Here is a 19,814-nt window from a genome sequence, read left to right on the forward strand (position 1 = left end):
GGGGTGTCTCTCCATCACAGCCTGCAGCTTTGCAGAGCAGTTAGCCATGGTCTTCTGGAAGAGCTGAGAGTAGGCATCATGCTCATTCTCATCCAGCTCCCCCAGCTGCTCTTTGGTCCCAGGATGCCAGTCTTCAGCCCCTGCACTGCAGCCGTATTCAAACATGTAGAGGTTGTCAAGTTGACCATGGATAGTGGCAGCAGAAGGGTTGGATGTCTCCTGTTGAGGAGATGTGCCAGACATGTGATGTGTCTGGAGTTGGGGAACAGGCCATGAAGAATGATGTTGAAGGCTTTCTTCATGTAGCTTGCTGAGTCTGTGACAAAAGCCCACACGTCACTGAGGTTGATGTTGTAGCTGTTGAGGCAAGAGATGACTGCCTGTGACACAGTGTTGAAGTTGACTCTCTCAAGGAACACAATATCTGATGTCAGAGATGGCTCGCCAACGGGTTGCAGAAGAATTCCGAGGACACAGCGACCACAGGCATCTGTTGTCTCATCTAATAAAACATAGATGGCCTTTCACTCCACCGCACTCTTGATATCCTCCACATACTGAGGTAACAGCTCTAGCAGGTAGTCTGAGCGGAAGTGGGACAGAGCTGGAAGGGATCCTCCCTGCTTTGCAGCCAGTGTGGGAGCTTTCTCAAGGGGAATATCTGCCTCAACCAGTCTTAGTAAAACTCCAGCACAAACTCCTTCCTCTCAGCAGTAGATGGGGTCTTGGAGAGGCAGGCAGCCAGAGTTTGAGTCCTCGATCGTACTGGAAAACAAAGAAAGGTTCGATAATGTAAAATAAACACAGTATCATTGTACAGAAAATCAAATAATAATGCAAACCTACTGTAAGCTCACATATACAAGCCCCTCACAAATATCTGCCTTTCAGGTGTGTATTGTTGAGTGCTGGTCACAATGAAGCGCCTCTACCTCACTAATAACATAATACAGCTTTATTTTCTTTACAATTATCATACTAAACACATTACTGTCAATAGTAAGAACTGCAGTAGTGCACACATGAACCAAACTTCTCTGTCTTCATATTTGATTAAATGTTCTCACTACTCACAAAAATGTACATTACAGGTTGAGCATAATCATCCTGGCTGCTAGACTAGATATATGTAACAAAACAAAGCAAACTGAAAACGAGTATTTTTGTAACCATCACTGGTTACAAAAAAACATTCTCAATAGTCTTAGACTATTGAGAAGCAGTTGCAGTTGGGGAACAGGCCATGACCAGGGGTCTTCAAGAGGGGGTCCGGGATCCCTAGGGGATCCTCAGTGTTACTACAGAGGGGCCCAAATCTTTGCGTTACATTAACCACTTCAACCCTAGCATCCCTATTCTGAGGGGAACATTAGCAGAAAATAGCAGATCTACAAGCTCACAATGCACAACTTAACATGAATCCAACACATGTTTAACGTGCAACACAATTTTATACAATATGCAGTGAGGGGGTCCCTGCTTCATCTCTTAAGAGGTCCTTGGCCTGGAAAACATTGAAGACCCCTGGTCTACTATTCTCCTCTATGGGCTATATTTCTTAAGATAAGCACTAAAGCCGATTTACATAAAATAAAACTATTGTTTCTCTTTATAACGCTGCAGCTGTCGTCCCTCTGCCTTGCCTGGCCAGTGTTGCAAAAAATAAATAAAGTAATTTCATCAACTTACCAGTGAGCGTGGGTCTGAACACCGAGATAATATGAATGGAGCTGGACGGAGCAGCAGAGTGATTGGAAGATTGCTTTGCGGCGATATCAAAGCGTGACGTTACGACCTCACCAAGATGGCGCGTAGCGAGGGGATGGAGACTCGGCTCCGCCCCCTCCCTATCCGTAACTTTGTATAATAATGCATATGAATGATCGATAATTAAAAAACAGGTAATTTTCCGTTTTCCATTCATGTAGATGAAAGGCTAGAATTGAAAATCAAGCCAATTTTCGATTTTTGATTCTGGATTTCACATTGAATAATAGACTGAACGCAAGATACGGGCTCATAAAGTAATACTTGATATCTTGGCAAAAATTGTGTTTAACAAAAAAATAAAGTTAAAAAACGGGTCAATTTCCGTTTTCCATTCATGAGATGAAGCCAATTTCTTATTGTCGATTTTGGGACTTAAGAACGGATATAAACTGAACGGACAATTTCCGATTTTTGATTTTGGGATTTTATTTTGAAAATCAACTGAACGCTACGTACACGGATTGACCTGGGCTCCGAGGAGCACTTTTTCTAGTTGTTATACTTTATCCACAGTTGAGGGAAGCTTGAAAGTCACTTTGTTCTGCGTAGCTACAACTGTGATCATGTATTCATGTGACAATAAAACACTTTGAACCAGTGAAGCCGATGCTGTGCATACATGATTAGTGGGTGGGGCTGCTACTGTCAGATCCCTGGGCGGCCTGTGCCACCCAAGTCACCCCGGGGCACGCCACTGGTCTGTCTGTCTGTCTGTCTGTCTGTCTGTCTGTCTGTCTGTCTGTCTGTCTGTCCGTCCGTCACCATTTCCTTCTACTCAATATTATGTGTCTAATTGGTGGGCTATGGACAGTTCGGAAACTTGACTACCAATGACATCATCCATGGGGATTCCAAGCTAATAGAAAATACAGCCTTTCTCTTCCTGGAAATGTAGCATGCTGAAATAGAAGCCATTATTCTTGCATTAATTTAATTGAATAAAAAAAACGTTTGAAATATTGTTTGAAGTGACCAAACCAGATGATGTCACTGGTAGGCTGGTTTCTGAACTGCCCACAGCCCTCCTCTGAGACACAGAGAGTGAGTAGACAGAAATGGTGCCGTCTTACAATGATCATTAGTGAGGACCAGTTACAGTGTATGAAGATACAGTTGAAAATGGGTGAAGTTCTCCTTTAAGGAGGGGAGCAGTATCGACCCGCAAACAGGATGCTCATGGCGGGCTTGTGTCGGATGAAGAAGAGGAAGGGGTGGTCTGCGAAGAAGCGAACGGGCATCGATCGGACCATCACCACGGCAGCGGTGCCGGCCGCCGCCTCTGTGCCCTCCTCGCTCACTTCCACACAGGCCTTGTGCACCACCTTGGACAGCACCAGGTCGCCGGCCGGCGACATACCGGAGAAGTCGCTCCGTCCGGCATCGAAGGCATCGGCCATGCCCATCCCGATCAAGACTTGCTTCATGTCATACGTCTCCTCCATCTTGAAACGAGGCAGGCCCACCTCAACCTCGCTCCGCTCCATCGCGCCCGGATCGGTCCAGTCCATGAACCTCTCGTAGGTCAGCTCCTTTTCCAGCCTCTCCAGGCCCGTCGTATCGTCCTCCATCTCGAGGGGCAGAAAGACGAGCATGCTGAGGTCTTCCCCCGCGTAGGGCAGCTCCAGCACAGTCCACCTCGGGAACGAAGGCCAGCGGGAACGTGGCTTTCTGGTACATCATCTTCACCGGCTTGTGTTCCGTCTTGCCGACTCTGAACTGAGCATCGCCTGTAGCGGCCTCGCGGAACGGCTTGTCCCACTTGCCTTTGAAGTAGAGGCCGTTGACCAGCACCAGTCTGGTCATGGGATCCAACGCGCCCGAGGCGAGCAGCTCCTTGATCTTACCGTGCGTCTGTTTCTCCACCCAGCCGTTGACGTTCAGCCTGGCTGCTTCTGCGTCGTTCACAAAGTCCACAGGCTCCAGCTGTGCGTCGTAGTGTTTTACGGTGTCACTTAAGAACTCCTCGGCGAACCGGTAGGACACCTCTCCGTACAGACGGCTGGCCAGGCTGAGGGTGTGATAGGATTTCTCCCCTGCCGTGCTGTTCAGGTCCCTTATGAGCTTCGAAAGGTCCAGGTGGTCGTCGTCCGTAGCCTTGTTGTGGAAGTGCAGGACCTGGGACATCTGTGCGGCCGTGTTACCGCGGTAGGGCGGGCCATACTCAGGTGCCAAAATGAATATTAAGGAAATCCAAAAAAGAGGGGTGTCTATTTTATGTGTTTTTTGATGGAGAGTTCAAATATGACATTATTTTTTGCATAGGACAACTCTTACCTACATCAATTTGCATTTTTAAATCGCTAATTGTACCCGTTCTAACTCATTTATAAGATATTAAAATCCAATGGAAATCCTAACATGTGGGGTGTCTAAATGATGTGTTTTTATATGGGGAATTCAAATGTAACATTCTTTTTTAGGTGGAATAACTCTAACCTACATCATTTTGTACTTCAAAATGGCTAATTTTGCCCTTTTTAACCTAATTTTAGGATATTAAAAGACATAAGGAAAATAATTTATATTGACAAAGCCAAATCAAACTTACATATTTATTCATAATGGAAGTGCATGTATATCACTGGATACAATTATGAAGATCAATTATCACTTCCTGAACTTTGCTAGGTTGTACAAGTCCTGCTTTGACGATTTGCCTTAGACATCAGTCTCCTGCTGGTCTCCTGAGTCCTGATCCCTCCATCCCTCTTTTCCTTAGAGAAGTATGTAGAAGAAGCCTCAGTCACCATTTTGACAACCCTCTCAATGCTCTGAGTGTGGCAGGGCCAGTTGGGCACCTTCATGGGATGACAATGAAGTTCTTCATCTCCAATGTGTTTAGTATGCAGGTAAGAGGTGGCTCTGACACTGTGACACACCTTTTGACCAGCTAATCAATCCACCAATGCTGGAAGCATCATAATTGAACTCAGTTGTCCTTATAGTTCTTACAGAGGAGTCCCCCAGCTGAGTGTCTGGGTCTCCTTCTCCCCTGATGGCCAGGATTCTCTCCACCCCCTCAATCCTCTCCTTCTGATCCTTTGCACTCAGCAGTGTTTGGAGGGTGGCTTCATTATGGGCATACCAAGCAGATCTTCTAACAGTTGGCATCACAATGTCCAGTGCCTACTTCCTCTGGGACTTCAGGCAGTCCAGCTGAAACAGGATGTGCCTAGGCCCTTCAATCCAGGATTCCTTGACCTTCACATTGAACCAACATGGATAATACACTCATATGATGTATTCCACAATGAACTGCAGATTTTTCTGATTCTTTCCTCTCAGTCCATGCTTTGACACCCAGAGCCTGAGAAGTCTGTTTGCTGTGGTGAGCCAGCGGCTGTGGTTTACTGGCCCAATATCCAACAGATCCAGCCTGGCAGGAACCACTCTGTCTCCGACTGCACAAACAATTTGATAGCCATAGTGTTGATCAGTCAAGAGATCTTGAATGACCTTGTAAGGCAGCTTGATCAGTGAAGGGCCATCAGAGATACTGGTACATGTTGGATTGATATCCAACTCTGTAGCTGAATCAAGGAGCTTTAGTATTGGTCCAGATCATTTGTTGACAGAGTAGGACCTTCAAGTTCAACAATGAGCCAGCGGAGGGGCAGTTCACCAGTGTGTAAGTTCCACACCAACCAGACCAGGTTTCTGCCCATGTGCAGCTCCAGCTTCCTCATTACTCCAACTTTTACACCACTGTTGACATTTGTTGAGTCTCCTCCAATGGCCCACAAGGTCTTATGAAAACCTTTCTCTCTCAGCCAAGCAAAAAGGACCTTAGCAATCTGCACTGCATGTGACTCCTCTTTAGTTGCTGTTTCTGGGGTAAAATGGAACATATAGTTGCTGCCAGGCTCACTGACAACACTATGTTCTTCCCTCATCTTTGCAGGAAAAGATTGGTCACTGCCCTCAGCTTCCATCATTACATTGGTCAGGTCAATCCGTCCATCAAAGAGGATGCAGGACTCACACGCCCCCCCCCCCCTCCTTCCTGCACTTCTCCTCAAATTCATCCCCCAGCTCTCTTATCAACTTCTCCTGTGCTATCTTGACCTTGTTTTTATCAATCACTTTTCATAAGGTGTCTTCTGTGATGATTCAATCAGAGCCGCAGTTGCTATTGCTGCAGTTGGCCTGAGCGAATTAATCACAAATTAATACAACATATACAATAATCAACTGCAAATGTATGTAGGTTAGGTTTATCAGAATTGAAACATTTCTTCAGATTTGTGTTTTACACACAAACATCTGTTATTTGAACAGGAATTCTTTGTAAAAAGCCTCCCATCTTAAGTTCTGTCTTCCAGAAGAAAATAGCAAATTAATCAAAGAAATGGACAATAATCAATTGCAAATTGATATAGGTTAGGTTTATCAGAATTGGAAAATTTCTTCAGATTTGTGTTTTACATGCCAACATCTGTTATTTTTAACAGGAATTCTTTATAAAAGCCTCCCAATATATTTTTTTCTTCTAGAAGAAAATCGCATATTAATCAAAACATGTACAATAATTAACTGCAAATTGATGTAGGTTAGATTTATCAGAATTGAAAAATTTCTTCAGATTTGTGTTCTACATGCCAAAATCTGTCATTTGAACACCCCTCTTTTTTGATTTTCAAAAAAAAAAAAGTATGGCCCGCCCTATTACCGCGGGCCCCCAGCAGCACCATGGCCAGAGCGGAGCAGATGCTCAGAGGCGAGTAGAACACATTGCCTGATGATGTGTTGTTATTCATTTCTACCAGCTGTTTGAACAGAGACATGGAGAAAGAGTTGCAGGCCGCTGACGGGGAGGTTGACGACAACATCGTCGTGAACAATGTCGTCGTGACCAGAGTCCAGATGTTACAGATCGCACAGAGTGAAAATATTAAAACTATTCCAATTTTTAGAGAATTCAACTTAGTCATGTACTGTGAACTAGAGTAGTTTATTGGACAGCTTTAGGGGCGTGTCCGACAAGAACCAAACCGATTATGCCTCCTGAGCTAACAATCCAGGAATGATTGTTTGTCACAAAATATCAGTTTAGAGGTTGTGTCTTTGGTTGTCTGCTCTAATGGTTGCTCTTGTTTATGCTGTGAATATGTTCAAAACACTAAGTCAATCAATACTGCTCTGGAAGACGCTGGTGAGCCTTATTGAGGCTCACCAGCATCACTATGATGTCATCATGATGTCAGCCATGCCCAAATATGGAGTCCCGTCATGTCATCTTGTCCAAATATGGAGTTCCATGACATCAGACTGTATACACACCTACTGATTTTAAATGTCATCATTTTCAGTGATGTTCCTCTCATCATCATCAACAACTGTCAATTGTTTTCTTGTGATTATTCTTGAGATGTGTGTTTTTTAACAAGACCAGGAGACCTGGTTCTGCCAGACCCAGACTTCACATGACGTGTCAGCCTGTGTCTATGCCCATGTATGGACGAAAGGGGGACAGCCTTTTATGGCTGGGGCCTAAGGACAAAGTGACCAAAACCTGTTTTTTTGCCATGTATGGAGAAAACAGGTACAAAACATGCCCATGTATGGACGAAAGGGGGACAGACTTTTATGGCTGGGGCCTAAGGACAAAGTGCCCATGCCCATGTATGGAGAAAACAGGTACAAAGCCTCATGTAAGCCAGACCCCCTGGGTCCGGCAAAAAATATATCAATGAATGGATAAGCCTTATTTCTTTGTTCCGCATAATGCAATAATTGTGAAAATTGCCAATCTACAAGCTCACAACTCCTTGTGATGTGCCGCATTGTGAGCTTGTAGATTGGCTATTTTCTCATTTTTGTTCACTTATTTTGTATTTATTTATTTTTCTTTTCTTTGTAGTGTGCCTGTAATGACATGCCCAAATTGATGAATAAATCCTTATTGCTATTAAATGATTGATGATTATTGTTTTTATTTATTTTTTCATTTTTATTTTTATTTTTATAATGAATTAAATGGGATTCTCAAAACTTTTTTTTTTAATTTCAAGGCCCCCAGGTTTGGTATTCATTCGACCAGAGACCCTCATAACTCCTGAGAGTGTACAAATGGATCAAATGGACATTTTGTACCTGTAAGGACCTGTAAGAGTCCATTTGGTTCCTAACCATCAATCATTTAAACCCCAGGGGTCCTTGAAGGGGATGGTCAGGTGACCATCCAGGGCTGATCAGGGATCAGACCACATGCAGCTTGTGTCCACTTGTCTCCAGTACCAGTAGTGGACTGGTAGTATTCAACCCCAGTACTGGAGTCCTATTTTCAAATAGCCAATGTACAGGGGTGCGCAGCTTTGATGATGTCACACAAAAGTAGCAAAAATAGCAGATCTACAAGCTCAAAACGCGTCGCAGTGCGATGCGTTTTGAGCTTGTAGATCTACTATTTTTGCATTTTCAGATTTTTTTTTGCTATGTTTGAATTGGAATCCTGAAAAGTAATTTTCTTATTTAATTTCAAATGCATTTAGCTATACTTATGTTAACCTTATGAACTTAAATAAAAATACATTGGACATAAAAAAAGACAATAGAATTGTACTACTACATTACATTACATTACAGTCATTTAGCAGACGCTTTTATTCAAAGCGACTTACAATAAGTGCATTCAACATAGGTAGGGAACGAAACTGCTAATCACCAGAAGTCTTAAGTGCATTTCCTGCAAAAACAAGCAACCAAGAGTATACCTAGCGCTAAGGTAAAAGTGCAATATATCAGCTACACTTTCTTAAACAGATGAGACAAAATAGCAAAATCAAATGAGCATGAGCTAAAAGAAATAAGTGTATCGACTAAACAAGATCCAATAAAACAATACAACAATAAAACAAAAGTTCGTACAACTAGTTAACAACAAGTAGGCCAGGCAAAGAGGAAGGGTAGTGTTTCCTGAAGAGGTAGGTTTTCAACCTGCGGCGAAAGATGGGCAGTGACTCTGCTGTCCTGTGACAGGCAATCAGTCGCCCCAAGGTGGCAGACCGAAGTGGTCGGGCAGGGGTGTAAGCATCGACTATAGCCCGGAGGTAAGAAGGAGCTGTTCCTTTCACTGCCCTATAGGCTAGCACCAGGGTTTTAAACTGAATGCGAGCCGCTACGGGGAGCCAGTGTAGAGAACGGAGAAGGATAGTTGTGTGTGAGAACTTGGGGCGGTTGAACACCAGACGAGCCGCAGCTTTCTGAACAAGCTCCAGAGGTCTGATGGCAGATGCCGGAGCACCAGCAAGGAGGGAGTTGCAGTAGTCCAGGCGGGAGATGACAAGAGCCTGGATGAGCACCTGGGCTGCCTTCTCCGTGAGGAAGGGGCGAATCCTCCTGATGTTGGAGAGGAGGAATCTGCAGGACCGTGTCACTGATATGTTTGCCGAGAACGACAGTTGATCGTCCAAGGTCACACCCAGATTCTTCGCAGTCCGAGTTGACGTCACCACAGCATTATCAATGGTGATGGCCATGTCTCGGTGCGGACAGCCCTTCCCCGGGAGGAACATCAGCTCGGTCTTGTCCAGGTTGAGCTTCAGGTGGTTCGTCGACATCCACTCCGAGATGTCAGCCAGACTAGATAATACTAGTCATTAAGCTGCTAATAGACTGAAGTAATTAAAGCGGGTCATGTTTGCATGTTTGCAATTGTAACAGCTGAAATCAATAATATATCAGTATTCCGATATTAAGCTGCGGACCGCATTACGTGAAGGTGGGGGCCGCATGTGGCCCCCGGGTCGCCAGTTGCCCATGTATGGTATATACAGTATATCTCTTCTGTCGGGCAGGAACCAACTATGTCCAAAATATTAACTTTTCAGGAAATAAAAAAAAAGATCATGTTTTTAGAACAACACAACACTGCCTCATCAAAGTTGGTATTGTGACCTTATACATCGTCAGATACTTGAATCTGTCCTTATATTATCGTTAGTTATCGACAGTTTGAGGATCCAATGGAGTTGGGAGGTTTAGTCAGAATCGCTTTTTAATACTTTTCATTTGTTCAATATTTGTAAAATCCACAAACAGACGTAAAGGGTGTTCAGTAGCACTGATTAAAAAAAAAAAAAAAGTCGAAAAGTCGAAAAACTGGGATAGTTGGTTTCTGCCCGAATCCTTCAAATGTCCAGGGTTTTGAGAGTTTGGTAGCGTGCACTGTGTATCAGTATGGGGGGGACGTATTTTAGCAACAATGAAAGCGCTTACTCTCATTGGTCTTGTCATGAGTAAATGAGCCAATGAGCTGCTGGGCAAACTCTCAGACGCCAGGATCTTAGTGTTGCCATGTCCGCTTATTTATTCTTCTGGACAAGATTTGCCTTATTTCTCTCACGAGACTTGGCAACACTCCTGACAGGCTGCACGCACACAGTGACAGCAACGAGACACACACACAGCTCACACACACACACACACTGGACAGCACATACATCGCGCTGCCTGTCGTTCATTGAAAAAAACTCTGACGTCTACACTTCATGGAGCGCATTTTTGTACCGAATTAACCAAATTAATGTAACAAAAGAACCCCCCAAAAAGTAACAAACCCGAAAAAAAACCGTACATTTTTGCCTGAGCATGCGCGCGCCCTGGGAACGCATGCACACGCGTGCATGCGTAAAGTGTCCTCTTTTTGACTAATTTTTATCCCTCGATTTTGTAGCCTAACCCTTTTTTCACCTGGTGCCAATAGGCTCTATTCACAGCAGCCATATTATGAAGACATTCACAGGTGTTACCAATGATACTAATGAAGGCTCTGTTCCATTCTGGTCAAACAGAGTCAGGGTGCTGATATTGTGCATGTTGGCTCACTGGAAACACTCTGTTACACCAGTGGGTCTACAGTTGGGGTCCAGGGACCCTCATGGCTTCCAAATGGCCCCTTACAGGTGTGTAACTCTGAGAGTGTACAAATGGAACCAAATGGACCCATAAGGGTCCATATGGTTCCATTTGTACACTCTCAGAGTTATGGTAACCACTGTGCTAGACTAAATGGAACAGAGCCTTTATTAGTATCCTTGGCACACCTGTGAATGTCTTCATAATATGGCTGCTGTGAATAGAGCCTATTTGCTAAGTGATCCTGGGCACTACACTCCCCCCACCAGCCTAGGGAGGCCAGGGCCAAGCTCATGCCTTCAATGCATGAGAGCCAATTAACTGACCTTCGATCTTGTCACCTGACAGGGGAGAGTTTCCCCGGTTGGACGTAGCGCGTGGAAGGAACCCGTTATTCCAACCAGTTCGCTTCCCCTCCATCAGGCGCCCCGGCTGACCAGGGGGAGGCAGTATAGTGACCAGGATTACTTCATGTTTTTGTGAGGGTATTAACTACCCCAGGAGACTGTGTCCTCTTTTTGGGAATTCAGAATATGGTCACCCTAGTATATTATTGTACAGGTAAGTTGATCCATCTTTATGCCTGTATGACCTGGCCAGACATCTCTAAACTTCGGTACGGAATTGTAATGTGGGATTCTTCATCTTTTTCTTGTAGTCTTCATCAAAGTGTTCATTCTGGGCCACTGTGAAATGGTTCTTCCAGTCACCAGCCTTTCCTGGAAAATCAAGTTTCAAGGTGTTCTTTATTATGTTATGTCTTGTGTTCAGGTACATAAGAGTAAAATGTACTTACTAACTTACTGCTGGTTTATTCACAACACTGCAGAGGTGGAAAGTAACTGTACTTAAGTACAATTTTGAGGTATTTATACTTTACTTGAGTATTTCGAATTTTCAATACTTTTACTTCTACTCCACTACATCTCAGAGGCAAATGTTGTACTTTTACTCCACTACAATTATTTGAACATTTTAGTTACTAGTTACTTTTTAGATATCAATTTATGATATTATGAAACACACATTAACCACTTTAGCCCTATTTTATACATAGGCTATTTGAAAATAGCCGATCTACAAGCTCACAACCCATTGCATCGCAATGCGTTGTGAGCTTGTAGATCTGCTATTTAAAAATGTTTTAGTGCTTTTACTTTTGGTACTTTAAGTACATTTTGATGCCAATACTTTTGTACTTTTACTCAAGTAAATTTAATTCTGGGCTTTTATTTGTAACAGAGTATTTCTATATTGCAGTATTGGTACTTTAACTTAAGTAAAGAATTTGAATACTTTTTCCACCACTGCAACATTGTAGCAGCATCATAATAATACTATTCTAGATGTATGCCACAAGGAAAATAAACAGAAAAAGAATAATCAAGAAGGACAGTTTGACTGACTTGAAGGTGCTGTGCGCAAGGTTCTTAACTCCTAGGTTATTAACTTCTATTTTAAACTTCTGTGTGCAAGTATGAAAGCAGTAAAGTGACCTGTGTGTGCCAGTGTCCTTGGCATTGTTCAACACACATGCAGTGGTGGAAAAAGCACTCAAATTCTTCACTTAAGTAAAAGTACCAATACTGCATTATAGAAATACTTACTATAATGCAATACTTACTTACAAATAAAAGCCCAGAATTAAATTTACTTGAGTAAAAGTACAAAAGTATTGGCATCAAAATGTACTTAAAGTACCAAAAGTACTAAAATGTTTGAAAATAGCCTAGGTATAAGATAGGGCTAAAGTGGTTAATGTATGTTTTATAATGTAATCATTTATATCTGCAAAGTAACTAGTAACTAAAGTTTTCAAATAATTGTAGTGGAGTAAAAGTACAATATTCGCCTCTGAGATGTAGTGGAGTAGAAGTAAAAGTATTGGAAATTGGAAATACTCAAATACCTCAAAATTGTACTTAAGTAAATGTACTTAGTTATTTTACACCACTGCACACATGCTGCAAAAGCTATGAGCAAGGGGATGATTTCAGAAAATATGGGAGGGACAATTAAAATCGGAGGAGCTCGGGTGTACATTATCATAACTGTGGGAGAAATGTGCTAATTATCTCCTCTTTACTCTATTATATGATGTATTCACCTTTCCGCATGAAGGGAGATACTTTGAAATCCATAACCGAGTCAGTCGAATAGTTGGTCATTTTGTTGTTCTTCATATTGTCAAACTGCACGCCTGCTCTGATTCTCTCCTTCTCTTCGGCTGATGGAGACAGACCAAGGAAGGAGCACAGTCTGTCTATCTCTAGTCCAGTGTCCTGTGAACACAAACAGCGATCAGAGACAATCTTATTTCTGTTGTTGCTAATAATAAAGAGTTCTGAGAAGAGAATCTTAGTATCATCTCACAATTCTGAATTAACCACTTAAACTCTATATACAGTGGTGGAAAAAGTGCGTACGCGTCTCATCGTGACGCGTTGTGAGCTTGTAGATCTGCTTTTTTCAAATAGCCTATACTGTATATGAAATAGGGCTAAAGTGGTTAATGTATGTTTTATAATGTAATAATTTATATCTGCAAAGTAACTAACTGAAGTTTTCAAATAATTGTAGTGGAGTAAAAGTGTGATATTTTCCTCTGAGATTTAGTTTAGTAGAAGTAAAAGTATTGGTAATTGGAAGTACTCAAGTAAAGTACAAATACCTCAACATTTTACTTAAGTACAGTACTTAAGTAAATGTACTTAGTTACTTTCCACCACTGCCTATATACTTATTTGACTGGTTTCGCCAGGGGGTCTATACTAGACCCCCTTCCATTTTACCTCTACACTAATATCTTTACCAAAAGTTGATCTACAAGCTCACAATGCATCGCATTGCGACAAATTGTGAGCTTGTAGATCTGCTATTTCCACCGAATGTTCCCCCCAGAATAGGGAAGCTAGGGTTCATGTGGTCAAACACAAACACGTATTGTGTGCACCTCAATCAGATCTTCATAGAACATGTAGTGGAGTTTGGAGTGACTCTGTTGTTTCTCCCACCAGCCAGTTACATGGTCATACCAAGACCCCCACACCACTGAAACCATAGAATGACAAATTAATGTACTTCTAGACACCAAAATATTGGAAATCCAATGAAGATGATCCCACCGCAGATGTTTCTAATACTTAACCCATTAAGACCGGGAACGCATCTGTGTGTCATTTTTTGATTTCTTTGGCTATTCAAAAATAGCAGATCTACAAGCTCGTAGCGCAGCACTCGGTGCCGCGCTACGAGCTTGTAGATCTGCTATTTTTGAGAAATCCTTAAAATGTGTGCAAATCTTTGAATATGTATGCAAGTTTTAAAGCGAACATTTGTAACTCAAATCTTTGCTTCTGGGGCATTCTACAAATGTCTTCTAAATCCTAACAGTTTTTAAAAAGAAATTATGTTGCTATAATCAGTGGTTCCCGAACGTTTTCATGTCAAGGACCCCCCAAAATGATATGTATTTGGTCGCGGACCCCCATCTCAAAATATGTTGTTCCAGGAACCCCCCCAGAAGCAAAGATTTGAGTTACAAATATTCGCTTTAAAAAATATATATATATATACCTGTATATATTCAAAGATTTGCACAAATTTTCTATTTTTTCCCCCAAAATAGCAGATCTACAAGCTCATAGCACGGCACTCGGTGCCGCGCTATGAGCTTGTAGATCTGCTATTTTTTTTTATAGCCAAAGACATCTACAAAATGACACAGATGATGCTTTTCCTGGTCCCTTAATGGGTTGATTTCATACTCACGCTTTCCGTCCATGAATCTCTGAAGGTAGCTGCTCCAGTCTCCTGGCTCTGGCTGGGACATGTTCATGCGATCAAAGTGGAAATAGGACACTGCATTGTCTTTGGCGTTGCGAGCCACATAGACAACCTATTCAAAAGACATCAATGAAATTAGTCAACAGGCAAGCATGCTAATAAATAATAATAATAATAACTAGACAATGGTGGAAAGTAACCAAGTGCAATGTGCAATGTTGAGGTCTTTGTACTTTACTTGAGTATTTCCAATTTACTTTTACGTCTACTCCACTACATCTCAGAGGCAAATATTGTACTTTTACTCCACTATAATTATTCGAAAACTTTAGTCACTAGTTACTTTTCAGATATAAATTATTACATTATGAAACATACATTAACCACTTAAGCCCTATTTTCGTGACGCGTTGTGAGCTTGTCGATCTGCTAATTTCAAATACTTTAGTATACTTTTACTCTTGGTACTTTAAGTACATTTTGAAGCCAATACTTCTGTTCTTTTACTCAAGTACATTTTGAATTCTGGACTTTTACTTTTATTTTTATATTGCAGTATTGGTACTTTTACTTAAGTAAAGAATTTGAGTACTTTTCCCACCACTGTGGGGGAGCAGTTAGGGGCTAAAAGTGTCTTGCTCGGGGACACTTTGACAGGGCTTGGACCTGGGACCTTCTGCTCCCAGGAGAAGGGAAAAGCAATGTAATTTGATAGTTAAACCGTGACTGTGTTAACAAAGACACGTCCAAAGAACACTCAACCGATGAATGATCTGTGTGGATATACTGTGCAGGCGTGCCCAAGATTCAATAACTCTCTTACTACTTCCTCTGTATATTTGATTAGATTGTACTGCATGTCAAAGTAATGGGGTTATAAGTTGATTTAAAAATATGTATTACATATATGCTGTACCCTGCAGCCTTGCTCCCAGAAGGACTTTGGCACCAACCGGAATGGAAGATGGGTTTTGATGAGGCGAGGAGACGTGGTCAGTTTATCTGCCAGTTCTGTCCCTGTATGGAGGAACAAAGGTGAGCTCTGCGGGATGTTGTGAGTGGGAGATTTACATCAACAACGTCTTTAATATTAAATTAAATTAGTTCTGTTCTGCAATGTAACATATTACGTCTGAAGGTATGCTCTGCAATGTCCTGTTACGTTAAAGTGTCTTGTTTTATTCGTGAACCTTAACAAGACTCTCTAACAAACTTGCTTAATGATCGATCCTAACTGGATGATATGCCAAAGTAATAGGCTCTATTAACAGCAGCCATATTATGAAGACATTCACAGGTGTTACCAATGATACTAATGAAGGCTCTGTCCCATTTAGTCTAGCACAGTGGTTTGGAACCAAATGGATGGAACCAAATGGACCCTTACGGGTCCATTTGGTTCCATTTGTACACTCTCAGAGTTACACACCTGTAAGGGGCCATTTGGAAGCCCATGAGGGTCCCTGGACCCCAACTGCAGACCCACTGGTGTTTCCAGTGGGCCAACATGCACAATATCAGCACCCTGACTCTGTTTGACCAGAATGGAACAGAGCCTTCATTAGTATCATTGGTAACACCTGTGAATGTCTTCATAATATGGCTGCTGTGAATAGAGCCTATTTCCTTTCATGAACTTTAGAATGTGTTTCTGCCTCGTTTAGAAGTGAATGGCACTGTTTGACCATGTATTGAAAGGGTAACATAATAATGCTACAAAGAACATTACCTTTCAGACAGTTATGAGGATAAACTTACAATGAATTTAAAGGGTTACCAAAGGCAAACATGTACAGTATGGGTTTATATTATGATAATGGTATTAAAGCAGGCACTATAATTTTGCAGCATGCAGATTGAGAGACTGATGTTTGCATACAAGTTTTTCTTTTTTTTAGGAGGAACTGCTGTAGGAACTGATGCTCAAACCTGGAGGATAAGGAGGATACATGACCTCCAGGAAAGGTACTCTGTCATAGATAGGGATGGACGTCTGACGCTCTAAAGATGTCTGGCCAAAATACAGAAGGTCCAGAATATAAGAGACCCATGTAGTGCCTGCGAGACAAGAGAGAGAAAAAGAGAGTGAGTGAGTGAGTGAGTGAGTGAGTGAGTGAGTGAGTGAGTGAGTGAGTGAGTGAGAGAAAGAGAGAGAGACAGACAGACAGACAGACAGACAGACAGACAGACAGACAGACAGACAGACAGACAGACAGACAGGCAGGCAGGCAGGCAGGCAGACAGACAGACAGACAGACAGACAGACAGACAGACAGACAGACAGACAGACAGACAGACAGACACGGATGGAGAGTGAAAGTGAGAGGGAAAATCCTGAGTCATCCTAAACATGGTCCTTTTTTCATCTGCAAACTCGAGTATCTCACTTTCACACACTGACCCGCTTTAGGATATGTCGCAATGAGGATGTCATCTGGCCTGGCCTGAAAGTTTTCGACATTCTCCCAGTTGTCTGTGAAATAGTTGACCATAGAGACTCCACGAAAGTCGAACATTTTTGGTCGAGGAGGTACCTCCTTCTGAAACTGAAACATAACAATGACCAGGACAATTATCACTGTTGGAGTTAATGAGAGGTCTAAATCAGCATTTTTGAATAGAAGAAAATGTTTGTTTGGGAATTGAGTTTTTCATTAACCCATTAAGACTGGGAACGCATCTGTGTTATTTTTAGATTTCTTTGGCTACTCGGTGCCGTGCTATGAGCTTCTAGATCTGCTATTTTTGAAAAATCTTTGTCCAAATATTTGTCCAAATCTTTGAATATATATATATTTTTTTAAAGCGAACAGAACAGTTTTAACTCAAATCTTTGCTTCTGGGGGATTCTACAAATGTATTCTAAATCCTAACAGTTTTTTTTGCTATAATATATTTTGTTCTCAGTTTTTTCATGTCAAGGACCCCCAAAATGATATGCATTCGGCCACGGACCCCCATCTGAAAATATGTTGTTCCAGGGACCCCCCAGAAGCAAAGATTTGAATAAAAAATGTCCACTTTAGAAAAACGATATATATATATATTCGAAGATTTGCACGAATCTTCACAATCTTTTTAAAATAGCAGATCTACAAGCTCACAGCGCTGTGAGCTTGTAGATCTGCTATTTTTGAATAGCCCAAAGAAATCTTCTAAATGACACAGAGACGCGTTCCCGGTCTTAATGGGTAAAGGCAGAGAGCATTTTGATAACAAAGTGTAAATGAATGTGAACAAGCATGTATGGCATTGCAAGATTAAAGGAATATTCAAGGAAAGGCAAATGTATTGTTATAGCACATGCACAAGGCAATTCAAAGAGCTACATAAGGCATAAAATGTCTTATGTAAAGTAAAAAAACAGAGAAATTACTATCAGCAATAAACTAGTCCTTGTCAGGAGGATTATTGCGTAGGAACAGTGTTTAGTATTTATCTTTTTTCAATAACTCCTGGCAAAACTAACAGAGTAGGCAAAGACAATTGCATAAAATAGATAACATTAGTAACAGACTACCTTGTCCACAGCAAGTGACATGCCGACAATTCAGTAATGTGTTTTTGTATCAGAAGCGACTTCCTCCTCTGTTCTCTGCAAACCGCTCTCTCGTGTCTGGCTGTGACACATTATTTTTCCTTCCTCTCTCGCCGTGTATTCTCGCCACGTATTGTAAGCTCTGAATGCCCTCCTCCCTCGCCTTTCTCACGACAAGGTTCAACTCTTATTGATTATTGATGTGCATAGTGCAGCGGTTCTCAAACTTGTTCATGTCAAGGACCCCCAAATTGACACTTATTAGCCCGTGGACCCCCATTTGAAAAGATATGCCTGGGAGTCGGGACCCCCATAAGAGAAGATTTTTTACGGCTCTAGCAGTGATTCTCAACCATTTTAATTTCAAAGACCCCCAGTTTGACATGCATTAGGGCTACGGACCCCCATTTAATGGCATTTCCATCTCTGGGACAGAGAGTGTACAAATGGAACCAAATGGACCCGTCAGGGTCCATTTGGTTCCATTTGTACACTCTCAGAGTTACAGACCCATAAGGGTCCATTTGGTTCCTAACTATCCATCATTTAGCTGGGGACCCCCTGGAACTCCCTCAGGGACCCCTGGGGGTCCCCGGACCCCACTTTGAGAACCAATGGCATAGTGCATGCACATCGCTGTAGTGTCCAGGTGCAGGACAAACACATTTGTTATCTATAACCAAAAACTATAAATACATAACCAGAAAAATCCAATGGTCCAGATTTTCAGATTTTGCTGTTATTGTGCATACTTAAAGGTAGGGAAAGTGATTTACTTTGGTTAAGTGTTAGATAGCTCTATATTCTGATAGTACTCGTTCAGTAAAAGGAGTCTCCCATGTCTCTCCAGCTCTTTATTAAACAGAAAATGCATTTTCAGTGCTCTCTCCTGATTGGTTGAAATTGTGTCCCCTACCTGAAAATGTACTAGATTCTGTTTTCTAAAGAGCTGGAGAGACCCCTGTGACCGAACAAACGCTCTGTAGCAATGATTATTATCAGAATATAGTACTTTAACCTGTTTAAAAAAATGAAAAGAAAAAATATCACTTACCCTACCTTTAACTTCACTTTCAATCGGGTCTCTTTATTTTGGGCATGTCATTATAGGCAACATTTTTCAATTGTTCATAAACTAATTATTGCGAAAATAGCAGACCTACTGTACAAGCTCACAATGCATTATGAGCTATTTTCACTATTCGTCACCACAAAGAACATAAACAAAGACCACCGTTTGGGAGATGGGAGGAAATTGTGTCTTGGCCTGATGTGAAACACATGGCTCCTTTTGAGTGTCTCTGAGGATGTAGCCTGTATACAGTAGCCCAGTGGTGGAAAGTAACTAAGTACATTTACTTAAGTACTGTACTTAAGTACAATTTTGAGGTCTTTGTACTTTACTTGAGTATTTCCAATTTCCTATACCTTTACTTCTACTCCACTACATCTCAGAGGCAAATATCTCATTTTTACTCCACTACAATTATTTGAAAACTTTATTTACTAGTTACTTTTCAGATCTAAATTATGATATTATGAAACATACATTAACCACTTTAGCCATATTTTATACCTAGGCTATTTTGAAATATATTAGTACTTTTACTTTTAGTACTTTAAGTACATTTTGATGCCAATACTTTTGTACTTTTACTTTTTTTTTTTTGTAAATTTTGAATTCTGGACATTTACTTGTACAGAGTATTTCTATATTGCAGTATTGTTACTTTTACTTAAGTAAGAAATTTGAGTACTTTTTCCACCACTGCAGTAGCCTGGTTCCAGTCAAATCTGCCATTGCAAAACAAATAAAAACTCAATTCTCTCTCCCACTTGTTTTTTAATCGTTGTGCATTAACAT

At 41.5% G+C, this 19,814-nt stretch overlaps 1 protein-coding gene and 1 pseudogene across 2 annotated transcripts; both read right to left on the bottom strand.

The window, feature by feature from the left end:
- Nucleotides 1-2,906: 2,906 nt before the first annotated feature.
- On the bottom strand, nucleotides 2,907-6,599 carry LOC311037304 (leukocyte elastase inhibitor-like; annotated as a pseudogene). Its single transcript has 2 exons — nucleotides 6,440-6,599; nucleotides 2,907-3,911 (listed from the first exon to the last, which is right to left on the bottom strand). The product of its transcript is annotated as a leukocyte elastase inhibitor-like (transcript).
- A 4,620-nt stretch (nucleotides 6,600-11,219) lies between these two features.
- On the bottom strand, nucleotides 11,220-17,953 carry LOC311037305 (cytosolic sulfotransferase 3-like; the record flags this gene model as incomplete). Its single annotated transcript, XM_084046425.1, has 8 exons — nucleotides 11,220-11,345; nucleotides 12,734-12,908; nucleotides 13,580-13,677; nucleotides 14,398-14,524; nucleotides 15,329-15,429; nucleotides 16,342-16,470; nucleotides 16,814-16,958; nucleotides 17,933-17,953. 8 exons carry the CDS (start codon nucleotides 17,951-17,953, stop codon nucleotides 11,233-11,235), a joined length of 909 nt encoding a protein of 302 aa, XP_083902551.1. The 3' UTR covers nucleotides 11,220-11,232.
- Between the last annotated feature and the right edge of the window lie 1,861 nt (nucleotides 17,954-19,814).

The sequence above is a fragment of the Gymnoscopelus microlampas genome (genome assembly GCF_963454915.1).
Source record: "Gymnoscopelus microlampas genome assembly, chromosome: 21".
NCBI classification, from domain to species: domain Eukaryota; kingdom Metazoa; phylum Chordata; class Actinopteri; order Myctophiformes; family Myctophidae; genus Gymnoscopelus; species Gymnoscopelus microlampas.